Genomic DNA, 14831 nt, shown 5'->3' with positions numbered 1-14831 from the left:
GCTTTAGAGAAAGAGCCAGGCGTATGTCGGGTTGGCACCTCCAAAAATATTAAATTCTCCTGAGATCTTAAGATGACAGTAACTGGGCCTAGAGTTTTGAGCTAACAGTTAAAAGAACCTGGGCCCATGGCACCCCTGTACGTAAAGGTGGTGCGTGTGACGACAGCCAGGCCACAGGTGGCCGGCCACGTGGGGCAGCGGGATGCAGACCACAGGCTGAGGGAGCTTCGGAAGAGCCCAGGAGGTCAGAGAAGGCACAGAGAGGAGGCCAGGGCTCCAGGGGGGATTTTAAGTAACAATACAATTTCAGTTGAGGAGAGGACGCCCCAGCCCTCCTCTGGCCTTTCATGGGGGTGTTGCCAGCACCTCAGGCCAAGAGGCCAACAAGGGTAACTGGGCAGGAGCCCGCATTTTATTTTATTTTATTTTATTTATTTTTTTAAAGATTTTATTTATTTATTCATGAGAGACAGAGGGAGAGAGAGGCAGAGACACAGGCAGAGGGAGAAGCAGGCTCCATGCAGGGAGCCAGAGGCAGGACTCGATCCTGGGTCTCCAGGATCAGGCCCTGGGCCGAAGGCGGCGCTAAACCGCTGAGGCACTCTGGCTGCCCAGGAGCCTGCCTTTTAAAAGGGAAAGGTGCCCAGGGCAGCACCCAGCCTATCACCCAAACAGCAGACTCTTCCTTCTGGAAAGAGTCTTAGAGGCCTTGGAATACACACCATTTAGGAGATTGCAAAACTCCTTTTTGTGGAGGCAAAGTAGCACGTGAACAAGTCTAGGCGGTGCATTTCCGAGGTGAATTCACTGAACACAATGAAGCACACTTATTTTTTAAAGGAGGCTTGGCCGCAGAAACATTGACCTTTGGACCGTGTCAGCAAGCCGGAACACAATCCCTCTCCCTCCAGATGAGAGCAGGGGCCACAGAGGCAAATGCTCCTGGGAGCTGGGCCGGTCATTAGTGTAAATGAGGGATGCGGGCTGTGCGGGAGAAAACAACTCTCCTACAATACACACCAGCCCCAAGGCCAGTCTTCTCCTTTGACACAAGACATGGGTCCCAAACTTTCCATTTCACTATGAACAAAGCGACCTTTGTGTGTGTGGGGGGACACTCGTCAGTAGTCAGATACTCAGCATCAGTGAGGGAGACAAGAGGGAGTGGTGGGGACTGGGGTGAACTGGGGAACCAGGTGCCCCACTGGCTGCTGCTAGGGAACAGTGTGAGCCCCAGCAACGGCCAGATCTCCTGGTCTGGATTTTTATGCAAAAACTGTATAATTTTACATGTTAGTAACTACTTCATCAAAAAGATTCTGCAGGCCAAACAAAACACACCTTGTGGCCTGGGTTATTTCCTAGTCTCTCCTGCAGTGGCAGGAAGGTGTGATAGGTGGAGTAATGGGTCCCCAAAGACGTCCATGTCCTAATTCCCCAGAACCTGAGGATATGTTACCTTCCTTGGCACAAGGGACTTTTTCAGTGGGATGAAATTAAAGATCTTGAGATGGGGAGATTATCCTGGATTATCTGGGTGGGTGGGCTTTATAAATGAAAGGTCCATGTACAGGAAAGAAGGAAGGAGAATCAGTGTCACAGTGTCATCGTGGGTGCAAGTGCCACAGTATGACCAGCCATCAGACGCAAGGAGCAGACCCTAAAACCTTGAAAAGGCAAGGAAGCCAATTCTCCCCCTAGAGCCTCTAGAAGGAGTGTAGCTCTGCTGATACCCTGATTTTAGCCCACTGAGACCCATTTTGCCCTTCTGGTCTCCAGAACCATAAGATAAGCAATCTATCTTGTTTTAAGCCACCAATTTTGAGGTAATTGGTTACAGTAGGAAGAGGGAACTAATATAGTGGCCTATATTTTTAAACAGTTTTAGAGGTTGAAAATACTCTCTAATTTTCTGTTTAAATGCCAAAGTATTGCTGGAGCAGGGACAGCCACGCACATGGCAATGCAAGGAAATTTTTCTTACTTCTAGGACTGAAGATGAACGTATGCAGTGGGATGACCACACGCACGCAGAGCAAGAGAACTGGGAAGTCTCTTATCAATGCCCTCAAACATACACACCCTGTTTTGGCTAGACAGATTGCAAATTATTCCCACCTTCTAGGGGACAGGCACATGTTTATCTGGTGGTCGACAGAAGTCAAAACCCAGCCATCCAACCAGTTAGCGTGAGTTGTTACTATGTCAGGTAAAAAGAGCTATATGGTTGTAAATTTGACTTCTTATATATATAGGACCACCAAATAAATAATAATAATAAAATAATAAGGCACATTGTCATTTTCATCCAGGGGCTCCAGCAGGAGCAGGGACCTTGCATGAGCTCCAAGGGATTGGAATTGTTGCCCCGAAGAGGTCCAAATCCAAATCCAAATCCAGGGCTTGTTGCAACCGTGGTGACTCACAGCTCTCCCCTCTCATTACGGGCTGGTTTACAACCCAACCTGAGTTTAGAAGGACATGAACTGTGATGATTGTATCCAGATCGGAATTCATCACTTTCAACATCTCATCATTGAAATGAATCCACTTGGACTCAGAATCCACTTGGAAATCAGAGAGGTTGGTGGTGTCCTGAAAAACCTCCTGCTGTTCCTTCCATTTAATTCCTCTTTAGGATTTCTGCTCGAGACCCCTAATGGGTGTCTCAGTGCTGAGCTTTAGGCAAAGTCTTTGGGATGGGTCCAAGTTACTCTGTAGGCTCCTCTGGCTCATGGGTGTCCAGCAATGGAATGTCTGTGTCCCTGTTGTTGGGGTGGGAAAAGGTGTAGGGTTCGCTCTCAGACTCGGCAGGGATGCCAAGGGGTGGCTCATCTGTGGCCAACTTTACAGTTGGGGCCCTGGAGCATATGGCGGGTGGAGAGGGAGGGCAGTCCCCCGTGGGGCCCTGGAAGGGCCGGTAGGTGTCCACCTCCGGCTGTAGGAAGGAGCCGTTGGAATCCTGTAGCAGATGCCCATACACCATGGTGTCATCAATGACTGCGTACACGTGGGACTCACTGTCCTTTCGTCCTTTCGGAAACTTCTTTGACTGCATTGGCAACTGGGTGTTGACGTTGCCATTGTAGATGCCTACTGGTGGGCCTTTGGTTTTCTTCTTTTTCCTACTGAGAGAAGGAGAACAAGTCAGAGTCAGAAAGGACAGGATGATCTTCGCTGTGCTCCATTGGCATATCCCTACTGGAACTCAGGTCCTTCAGGGGTTCTCACACATCTCTCCCAAGTCCCTCAAATCCCTTAGCCCTTGAAACTGAAACTACTGTCCTTCGGGAGCATTTAGAAGGGACCAGCTTCTGTCTCCAGTCTTCACAGTGGAAACAGGGAGCAGAGAGTGGTTTAGAGAGGGCATGTTTAACACTGTCTGCACTTGGATTTGCAGGGGTGGAAAGAGCTGACAACCAGCCCCTCTTTCCCATGAGAAAGGGTGGTGCCCCAGCCCGACCACATCGGGTGTGGTTGTGTCGTGCCCCTGCTAACCCTCTATGACGTGGATCTTCCGTAGCTAATGCTTCATCATCCCTCTTTTGCATGGGTAGAAGTGCTGGCCATCTGGATTCTAAATGACACAACAGAAGAAGACTCAGGGTATCTTAGTCTTTAGCTGGGGTCGGGGACAGTGAAACTCAGTATTAGCAGAGGGATCTAGTCCCTTCAGCAGGAGGCTGTATGAGGGTAACAGCCTGCATAAGGGGACAGAGCTCAAAAGAAGATAACGTTCAGGCTGGGATGCCAGAGTTCCTCAATAACACCATTAACCTTTGGTTTGTAATGTTCTTTGGTACTTGGGTGTGGATGGGCATTAGCACTCTCTGGCACTGAAAACAAAGCTCCATCCTCCATCTCCAAGAGCCAAAAACAGGGGACACTGGCTTTTTAGCTGACTGGTGATTCAAATGGAGGACATTAGCTCAATTAACATAATGGACCATATAATGCACAGGCTGACGGCTCACTAATTGTAGACAGGCTCCCTGTCCTTTTCTGAAATAAAAATAATCTAGTACATTTAGCTTGTAACTCCGAGTCTCTGGCTGGGATGATGGGTTTCAAAGGCTCCTGCCTGAAGCCCTGAGATGGATGCCCCTCCTTTGAGCTCCACAGAGCTGTGATTGTCTCCATCAATGTTCTTCTCTGGGGGTTCTGAAGCCGGTCCTTCATTTGCCTTCCTCTTTCGTCCCTCTGCCTGCCCTGGGCAGTGGGAGGAGAGACTGTGTCCTGCTCACCATTATATTCCCGGCACTGTGCATGGTTCCTAGGGCCTAGGAGGCGCTCAGAAACACCTTGCTTAATGAACGAGTCCTCCATTCTCACTGCAGAACCCATCCACCCTCCTACAACTTGGCAGCAAACCTGTCAACTATGGCCCCACAGCAAGGTTGGGGAGGGCTAAGGATTCTCCTGCCAGGAACGGGGCAGTTTAGAGATGGAGGCAAGAGCTGGACCCTCCCCTTGTCTGGTTCCCTCCTGATGAGGAAACGAGCCCGATGTTAACCGGGCTTTCTGATTCAGACGGTATAGACTGCACCCCAGACAAGAAAGTTTCCCAGAGAAACCATACAATGATAATTTGTTGAAAGGAGTCCTTCCCCCCTCCACACCCTGTGTGGTATCTATACAATCCCATTTCATGGAGAAGAGACTTTTCCCTGGATCTGCCATGGGCAGCCCCTTCCTCATTAGTGGAGACATTTCTAGACAGTCTCACTGTTGATCAGGACTTTCAGTTGTTTGCTCATGGCCCCAGTTAATAAAAAGAAATTCTCTTTGTCTTGTTGCAAGGTTGAATCGTGCAAAGGAAAGCAATTTCCCTCTCCCTCACGGCTTTAATCAGAAATATGCGCAGAATTGATAAAATCTGGTAGCAGCACATATTCTATCTCAAAAGGTCAACACTTTGCTTTCATAAAACAGCAGCTGTCATCCTGAGGGGGTGGAAGGTGAGATGAGTCAGGTAACTGGGTCTTTCTTCCTCTCGCCCACAAGGCTAGCTTTTTGGTGCTTGTCTGGAGTCCAATACACAAGCACAAAAATGTTTAAGAAACCGGAGGAGAACAACCTGGGGCCGCATGCGTTCACTCTCAAAGCGACAGAGGACATAGGCTCAGCGGCCTGGTCTGGCAGGGCTGATTGAGCATTTTCCTGCTGAGATCATCCCCATCATGACCACCGTCTGATGAGCAGACAGTAAATGATTCCCAGGGGACTTGGGCTGAGACAGCTGTGTAAAAGCTTCAGGCTAAAATGTCACCCACCAAGTCTTCGGTCCCCACCCCCCTCCAAGTATAACTCACATCTGGCAATATTATTTAACACCGATCCTTGGGAGAGGAATGGGAAGCCAGAAAAGAAGTCAGTAATTAATGACAGCTCTGGTCTGTATGATCTAAGGAGGCGTCAGATCAGCTGAAGACAGTTTGAGAAATTCCACCTACTTCTTTTTCACAAAGCAAATGATGAATCCGAGGGCAAACAGCAGTAAGGCGCCACCTCCCACAACCGCGATGATGACGACAGTCAGGTCTGTGAGCAAAGACACGAGGGAGAGGGATGAGGAGGCATGGGGGTGGTCAGGCCAATGATGAACCAGGGTAGACAGTCTACAGAGATGGCCAGCATCCCTCCCCACCCTCCCAGTACACACACGCTGCTCTTCACAGTAAGAGGAGTCTATTTCCCTTCTTCTTGACTCTTCTTGACTTGCTGGTTCTGGGGCCTTTTAGAGGCCTGGGAACTTCTTGCACTTTCTGTCTTTGGGACAGCCAGTCAGTCACCACGTAAGAAGTCTGACTATGCTGAGGCTGCCATGCTGGGAGGAAGCCCAAGCCAACCACGCGGAGACTCCATGAGGAAAACAAACTAAGGAAGCCAGCTGAAAATACCAAGGCTGTAGGTGTCTGTCCCCAGGTGAACCATCCCAGCTACCCTCTCACTGTTCAAGGTATCTGGTGGCAGCTCCTGATATCTAAGAGCAGATAAGAGCCATGCTCCTGTATCCTGCCTAAATTCCTGACCCACGGAATTGTGAGCAAACAAAATGGTTATTGTATAAGCTACTGAATCTTGGGACTGTTTGTTATGCAGTACAGATAACTAAAACAAATCGGGTGCCCTACTAGATCCCCTTCAAAGGCTACTCTAGGCCTACCCCCCAGGTGTGTCCACCCAGGTGTCACAGTCTAACTGGGTGAGAAGGGTAGCAAAAGTCAGAAGTGAGGGCATTAAGGACAGGGTGGTTTCATCTGTGCTGTCCTTTTCCTACAGTTGTAAAGGAGATAGAGAGAGAGCCCTGCACCAAACAGAGATTTAGATGCCTGTTCAAGAAAATGAAAGGAGAAATTAAGAGAGAAATAGAAATAGAAAGAAGTGGGGCATCTAGTTGGCTCAGTCAGAAGAGTGTCCAGCTCTTGATCTCAGGGTCATGAGTTCGAGCCCCACACTGGGTGTAGGGATTGCTTAAATAAACAAATAAACTTTAAAAAAAAGGAAATAGAAATAAATGACAGAAAATGAATGTAAGAGAGTCAGAAAACTCAGGAGCTAACCTGAGTTTGGGAGAGCTTCTCACTTCTCAATTCTCTTGCTGCTAACCAGTTGTTCGTCTCTCTGAGTGCCACAAAGAGAAAGGGCCAGGAGGAACGTCCTCCATGGTCCCTCTGGTTCCAACACTGTGTGGTGCTCTGTGACTACCTTGGAATAAAGGCAAATGTGGCCCCACCACGACTGCCCTGTCACACATGCATTTCCTCATTGGAGACTCTTGAGCAGATCCTGCAACTTTGAGCATAAGGCCTGTCATCAAGGGCATTACATGGATTCCCATGTTTCACTGGACTGAATAAAAAATGCCAGTGCCAGGGGGTGCACTTAAGTGTCTGACTCTTGATTTCAGCTCAGGTCTTGATCTCAGGGTCATGAGATTGAGCCCTGCATCAGGCTCTGCATTCTCTCTCTTTCCCTCTGCTCCCTTCCCCTGCTTGTACGTGCGCACACACTCTCTAAAATAAATACATAAAATCTTTAAAAAATGCTAGCACCAAGTATCTTTGTCACACTTTTCAGGTCCCCACATTTGAATCTCCAGCACTTGAATTCCCAATGATACTTCTACGAAGTAGTTATTATCATCTATGTACCCTCTAAAATGAGGAAGGTTAAAGGAGTTTTGAGAGCCTTCCCCTACACTAGAGAGAGATTAATAGTAAATGACAGTGATAGATGGACTATAAAACTTCCCTAGTTCTCCCCACTCCCTGAATCACGTCTTTTACTACATGACTCTGCAGCTTCTCCCACCAACAGGTGGAGCCTATTGTCCATCCCTTGACTTTGGGCAGGCCCAAAGAAGACCTGTAGAAGGGCTGGTGTGTGAGTTCCTAACCCAAGCATCAAGAGACCTTACATGCTTCCTCCAGACTCTCTTGGATCTCTCTGCTTCTGCCATGAGAACAAGGTCCAGGCTGGAGTGTAAGGGACCGTGGGAAGGAGAGCCAAGGAACCTAGTGAGTGTGTGTGGCCAAGAGCAGCAGAGTCCTCTAGCCACCTGCAGCTGTCCACAGGTTCATGAATGAGTGAACCCAGATAAGCCCAACTTACACCAGAATTGCCCAGCCAACATGTAAGCAATAACAAATAGCTGTCTTTAAGCCACTAAGTTCTGGGGTGGTTTGTTTTGCAGCATTATCGTTGCAAAAGCTGACCTGCCAGCCAGGACTCAAACCCATGTTTTCTGACTTGCCCCCCAGGCTTGCGCCCTACCCTCCGGCTGCCAATTTGTGGTCCACCCCCACCCCCACAAGACTTTGCAGGCCCTTACCTACAGTCCTTGGGGTAAGCAACACCCAGAAAAACAGGTCCAGCTGCTTGCCACTCACAGGGCTGCAGTTGGAGATGTTGACCCAGAAGCTGTGGTGGTGGAAGCTTGGCTTGGGGAGCACCTCGTCTTCCAGGCTGAAGATCTCCTCAGCTTTGCTCCGCTGCTCCTGGATGATCATGAAGGCACGCCCTGTCTGGCAGACAACGCCCGTCCTCTCCTTTAGGAAGGTCAAGCAAGCCACCTGGTTGCTGGGCACACTGATGTTCCAAGACACCGAGGTAAGGGATGGCAGGCCCCGGTCCCAGTTAGGGCTCCTCAGGTAGACCTTGCTTTTTGTATCTGGGGTCACCGTGAAAACACCTTCCTCTGCAGAAACAGGGGAGGGAATCCACACAAGATATTTCACTGAATCAAAATGGATGTCAACCTGCCTAGATGAGCACTGTTCAACAGAGTTTTTTTGCAATGACACAGAAGTTCTTCACAGGTTCACCTCCTCTTATTATGCTTTGTGGATTCCGCTTTTTTTATTTTTGTTTTTTACAAATTGAAGGTTTGTGGCAACCCTGTGTTGGGCAAATCTGTGGCGCCATTTTTTTCCCAATAGCATTTGCCACTCTTTGACTCTGTGTCACATCTTGGTGATTCTTGCAACATTTCAAACTTTTTTATTATTATATTTGCTATGGTGATCTGTGATCAGTGATTGCAACTCACAGAAAGCTCAAATGATGGTGAGCATTTTTTAGCAATGAATTTTTTTGTTTTTTTGTTTTTTTTTTGCTTATGAAGATTTTAGTTTTAAGTAATCTCTACACCCAATGTGGGGCTTGACCTTAGAACCCTGCAGTCAAGAGTTGCATGTTCTTGCCAACTGAGTGAGCCATGCACCTTGGCAATAAAGAATTTTTAAATTAAGGTATGTATACTGTTTTTTTTAACACAGTGCTATTGTACACTTACTAAGCTACCATATGGTGTAAATATAACTTTTATATGCACCAAGAAACCAAAAAACTCATTTCACTTGCTTTATTGCAGTGGTCTGAAACCAAACCCGCGTTATCTCCTGGGTACCCCAATTCATGCTGTCCAAGCAAGTAGCCACTGCCATGTGTGCCTGTAGAAGACCCAAAATGTGCTTGACAGAGGAGCTACATTTTTAATTTTGTTATTAATTTAAACATAAATTGCCACACGTGGCTAGTAATTGTTGGTCAGCACAAGGTGAGAGTCTCAGGTTAAGTGCTCAGGTCTTTTGAACAAAATCGATCAACCAACCAACCAACCAACCAACCAAAAAAAATAACCCAAGGCTAGTTTGCCAAACCGCTGGTTATTTCTGAAAGCTTCCTTTCAGAAACGCCCTCGACATAGCTAACATCTACCTGATGCTCTGCTCTACAGTGGGACTGGTAGGGACTGGTTTCTGTTTCAGAGATTAAATCACTTCCGGTTCTGGGAAGAACAGAATTGCAAAGCAAAAGACCCCCAACATGTCACCTGACCTTCCGGTGAGATCAACTCCAACAGTCTACACTGAGGAAGGTATGTCTTGTTTTCAAAGACTCCCCAGGAGGAGTTCTTTGGGTAGCTGCAGAGATATCAGGCAGCCTGGACTAACCTTAATCTTATGGCCAAAGAATTCTTCCCTCCCCACTAAGGCCTCTGGGAACAAAATCTGAAGTAAACCTCAGATAAAAGTCTTGGTCAATTTTTAAGTGGCCTCTGACTTTGAGCAACTTGTAATGGCAACTGTGACTTTGAAAACCAACCATAGAGAGCTTCCCGTTGCAAAGGATTTAGATCCCATTGGCTGCCCAGCACCCTGAAGATCAAACACTTGCTTGGCAGGAGGGGCTGTGTTTCTTTGCTGGGAACAGGACCCTGGCACTCTGGAGACCCATCTCTCCCCCACCTGCCTTCCTCTGTGCACTCCACACCACCTTCCGAATGGTCAAAGTGGACTCACAGAAATGCCTGCATAAGGATTTTTATGCTCCCACCTTAAAAAATCCAAGATTCGGGAATATCTGGTTAGCTCTCATGTATGCTCCTGCCTGCTTCCAAAAAAGGCTTGAACCTGATTATTTGTTCTGCTGCTGCCAACTGTCACCTCCCACTTTCAGAGTCTTATTTCTGACTCCTGGGATTTTTCCACAGTAGGTTAATGGAAGAGTTGGGATGAGGATGCACCATCTTGTGAGAGGACCAACCCACTCATCTCTCCCTACTCTTCAAGTTGACAGCTTAATTAAGACGATCACAAAGCAAAATAAGATGGATGCCCCAAACAAGAAAGGGGCAGGAAGATGGGGAGAGAGAGAGAGAGAGAGAGAGGGAGACCTCCTTACCTTTGAAGTATGGTATAAAGGACACGGTCAGGCCCTGCCTGGAAACCTCTTGTTGGAAGTTGGGGGCAAAGGTGCGGAGGGTCACCGAGATGTTCTGCTTCACCTGGATCTGCTCGATGGAGCCTCCAGGGCAGAAGGAGCCGAAGTAAAGATCCTGGCCGGGGACGGCGCTGGCCACCAGGTAGCTGAAGCTCGTGTTGCAGAACTTCTCTTGTGTGTGCTGCTGCAGCTTCTGGGAAGGCACCAGTGCCAGGCTGAGCTTGTCCTTGGGCACCAGCAGCTTCCAGGAGAAGTCGTGCAGCTGCACAGGCAGCTGGAGGATGTCCACAGGCACTTGGAGGGAGTAGGGCCTCCTCCGGCAGTTCCGGTGGTCCAGGCAGCCTGGAAAAGAGGGGCTCGTGCTACCAGCAGGGAGGAGAGCGGGAGTGCATCCTCCCCAGCTGTAGAGACCATCCTAGACTTTCTGGCTTTTCCCTTTGGTCTCTCCCCACCCACTCTGTCCTCCATTCTCCTGGCCTCCTTCTCTCCATGCTCTTTTTCTAGCTGCCCCTCTGGCCCACCCTCTCACATTCTTATTCTGCCCTAAACTGGCAGACCAACCTCTGGGGAGTATTTAGGGTTGAAACGTTCTCTTCCTGTGTGTCAGCCTCTCTTCTCTGTATCTGAGTCTCAGATGCTAAGTATGGGCAGGGCATAGGTTTTTCCTCCACCCTGCTTCCCAGCATCCCCGACTGACTCTGGGGAGGTGGCTCTGTGCAGCAGGCAGAGCAGGGATGGAGTTGGGGAGATATCTGTCACTTCTTAGCATGGCTGGCTGTCTTGTGTCTTGTGGCCTCTGCTGCCACATCTATAGAAACTCTAAACATCCATGTCAGAGGTCATGGTGGCCCAGTGGGGAGGTGACTAGGGGTTTTGCTGCCCTCCATTCATCAAACATTTATTTCATGATCAATACATGTCCAGCACTACCAGGGGACACAGGGACAAAAAAATGAAACAAGCCACAGTCTTGACCTCAAGACTCAATCTCATGTAAGAGGAGACAAGGGCTCATTGAACATGGAAGTGGGGGTGGGGTGGGTTGGTGGGGCGGTTACACAGAGGACAGGATCTCATGAAAGATGCTGGAAGGCTAAGCAGAGGACACAAGCATGAAGTTGGAAGTGCAATGCACTTCTGAAGGACACCCGTTCCAGCTGAGGCTCTGGTCCTAGTGGGGGACGTCTCCACCTCACCATTCGCTGCTTGGTTGCCCTTGCTCACCCTGCACTGCAGGGGGCATCTCTGATCACACTATTACAACCTACTCAGCAGACCCCATTAAGAAGATAAGGCGGGGCAGGGAGATTTGCCCATGGGCCCCGGAGGACGGTGCTAACTAAGGGGACGTACTTATGGTTTTCTCGGCGTTGATCCACAGGCGAGTCAGGTTATCACAAAGGAAAGAGATCTTGTGTTTGGAGCCGGCTGTCAGGGTGAGGTTGGTGCTACAGGTCCGTGACTCCAGACACACAAAGCAGCCAGGGACAAACTTGCGGCTAAGCTTGATGGGCCGTGGCTCGATGGTAAGCGACATGGCTTGCTCGTTACTCAAGTCGACCAGGTAGATTTTATCTGAAACCACGAGGAGAAAACAGGTCTGAAGTATGGATGAGAAGCCACCCTACGAAAGGCTAAAAATTAGCACAAAACGTCTCGTGGCTGGGGAGTGTTGGAAACATGTTTTATTATTAAGAGAATGTACAAGAATCTAGAAGAAATAAATTTATTTATTATTTATTCAAAAGATTTTATTTATTTGAGAGAGAGCAAGAGAAAGAGAGAGAGAGACAGCACAAGCTGGGGAAGAAGCAGAAGGAGAGGGAGAAGCAGACTCCTCGCTGAGCAGGGAGCATGATGAGAGACTTGATCCTAGGACCCCGGGATCATGACCTGAGCTGAAGGCAGACGCTTAACTGACTGAGCCACCCAGGGGCCCCTAGAAGAAATTTAGAAAGAAAAATAATGGCCTGAATTCATTCAGGCCAAAATGAATTCAAGTTCATCTTAATCCTTGTTCATATGCATGCATATTTTCAGCTGCTTCAAAGTATGGTATATATAAAGTTTTATACTCAGCTTTTGCTTTATTACTTCACACAGGTTTACTTATTTTTCCATATAGTTTTCATATTCACAAGTCTTTGAAAATATTCAGTAATTTAGTGGCTGCGGGATAGTTAATAAGTGAGATTCACCACTGTTTATTTAAATATTCTCCTGCTATCCGTAGTAATTAGCAGCAGTGTGGCATCAGCGCAGGGATAGAAGATTCATAGGTATTATTAATATCCACCGATATTATAACTTAGTCTCTAATAAATGCTATATTTCAAACAAGCGAGAAAAAGATGAACCACTCCTGGCTCACCTAGAACTATTTCTCCCCTTAGTAAAAGAATAAAATTAGACTGGTATTTCACAGCAAAGAGAATATCCTTACAAATATGGGGTGCAAATTATGAAAGAAAGAAAATATAGATAACTGACAGGAAGTTCCAAAATGTTGAAGGACAAGGGACACATCGGGAGAAAATATTTGTAAGACAGATGGATTGAGCAGTTCTCAGAGGAAAACTGAAATGTTCACAGACTCAAAGTACAAAGAATTCTTAGTATCACTTGTCATCACAGAAAAGCAAATTAAAACACAGCGTAGAGGATGAAGATGAAAGCCCCCACCCCTGCACCCTTGTTTGTACCACAGGTGTGGAACTGTGGAAAGCCAGACACCACATAACACGGGAAGGGTTAAATACACCGTGGAACATTCATGAACGGAGTATTATTTAGCAGTTAGAAAGAAAGAGGGAGATCTAAATATACTCTGCTCTAAGAACTTCCAAGATGCAGGATTGACTAGAACAGCAAGTGTACAATAATATGTAGGCTGTGACACCATTTAATTATAAAATCTCTGCATCGGGCGCCTGGGTAGCTCAGTTGGTTGGGTGTCTGCCTTTGGCTCAGGTCATGATCCCAGCTCCTGGGATCGAGCCCCACTTCGGGCTCCCTGCTTGGTGGGAAACCTGCTTCTTCCTCTCCCACTGCAGGTCCCCACTGCTTGTGCTAGTTCTCTCTCTCTCTCTCCCTGTCAAATAAATAAGTAAATAAAATCATAAGAAAAAGAACCACTTAAAAAAAAAATCTCTGCATCCAAAGTAATAGTATGTCTACGTGTATATACTTATGTATGTAAATGAAGAGAAACAAGATCTGGAGAGAAATACAACAAATCTGTAATGTGGTCATTACCGGAGAGGGGCCTAAGAGTGGGGCACCGCACACTATTTGGAATACTTCTGCTTGTTGACCGAGCTTCTCTGGAGGGTGGTCTGACCAGATAGCTTCCTGTGGAACCCGTAACACCTGCATGTTTAAGTCTCTTCTTTTGGGTTGGTTGGATTCCTCCAGAGAAGAACCCACCATCCACCAAGTAGAGGAAACACTCTCAGGGCTTCTCAAGAAGGAAGCAGGATGGGGCCTTGATAGCCAGCACATCAACCTTATTCAAGCCCCCTGGGTTCAGCCTAGCACCTCTACCTTCAATGCAACCAGGATCTTTGGTGCAAAAACTTCCCTTCTCCAGGGAAGAAACTCCTATCTTCTGTTGCCTGGGGGAGGAGTGTTCCTGGGCTGTTTGGTGGGTCTGGGGCTGGCAGGGCTTCTTTCACTTTTAGTCCTGGTTCTCGAGGTGACTTGCTGCTAATTCCTGGGCCTTTGAAAGTTTCTTTTTGGTGTTTTCCACTGTGGGATTGGATTCTGCACTTTTAGATCTGCTGGCTGAATCAGTTACCCCTCTCTACCCCATGCCAAGAAATGCTAGAATATTGTTGCCTTTACATTCATCATTTCCCTTGGAATTTATGCTTTTAGAAATGCTTTAAATTCCATTACGGTGTGTTTCAAGAAGGAAGTGAATCTCTCTTTACTGGGAAGTCTTCGTTTTCCAATTACTTGTCTGTTTTTCCCACCAGAAAGGGAGCTTCGTGGATCTCCATAAGCTGCATATGTGGCACATGGTCGAGAGTCCATGATGTGATAAGTTGTTGATGCTCATGATATCCTTGAGAGGGAACATGTCAGTCAGCTCAGGCTAAATTATGCTGCAGTAACACATTGTCCCCAGATCTGAAGGGTCAGAATAACAAAGATTTATTCTTCATTCATCTTACATATCCATTGTGGGTTGACTGCAGGTGCATGTCTTTTTAATTCTGAGATATAGGCTGAAGGAGAAGCCTCTGTGACATGCGAGTCTCAAGGCAGAGTTTGAAAGGTGAATCACAGGATGGGTTCTGAAGCTTCTGCTTGGAAGGGGCATGCTCACTTCTTCTTCCTTGGCCAAAGCAAACTCACTTGGCCAACCCTGTATCCAATGGGGGCAGCAAAGCTAATCCTCTCCCAGGAGGGGTGGTGAAGATTTTGGAACAAATATTCAATCTAGCATAGTAGGCTTCATCAACTCCATTTGATTGACAGGGAATCTAAGGCTGGGAGATGGTGGGACTAGGACCCAAGCCCATAACCTCTGGGTTAAAAACCCTGTGCTGTTTCTACAACACTTGTGGCCTCTGTGGACATCAGCTTCCTCTTTTCTGGCT

At 47.5% G+C, this 14831-nt stretch overlaps 1 protein-coding gene across 1 annotated transcript in view; it reads right to left on the bottom strand.

Moving 5' to 3' along the window:
- Positions 1 to 409: 409 nt before the first annotated feature.
- CDCP1 (CUB domain containing protein 1) overlaps positions 410 to 14831 on the bottom strand; it is a 57229-nt gene continuing 42807 nt past the window's right edge. The window contains exons 5-9 of the mRNA XM_072786536.1: positions 11581 to 11802; positions 10189 to 10569; positions 7835 to 8200; positions 5454 to 5541; positions 410 to 3125 (exon numbers count right to left, since the gene is read on the bottom strand). Of these exons, the coding sequence (XP_072642637.1) occupies positions 2711 to 3125; positions 5454 to 5541; positions 7835 to 8200; positions 10189 to 10569; positions 11581 to 11802 (1472 nt within the window). The 3' untranslated portion in view covers positions 410 to 2710. The remainder of the gene's footprint in view (positions 3126 to 5453; positions 5542 to 7834; positions 8201 to 10188; positions 10570 to 11580; positions 11803 to 14831) is intronic.

Source organism: Canis lupus, chromosome 19 (assembly GCF_048164855.1).
Source record: "Canis lupus baileyi chromosome 19, mCanLup2.hap1, whole genome shotgun sequence".
Taxonomy (NCBI): Eukaryota; Metazoa; Chordata; class Mammalia; order Carnivora; family Canidae; genus Canis; species Canis lupus.
The sequence above is the reverse complement of the archived record's forward strand: the minus strand, read 5'-3'. Positions and strand labels throughout refer to the sequence as shown.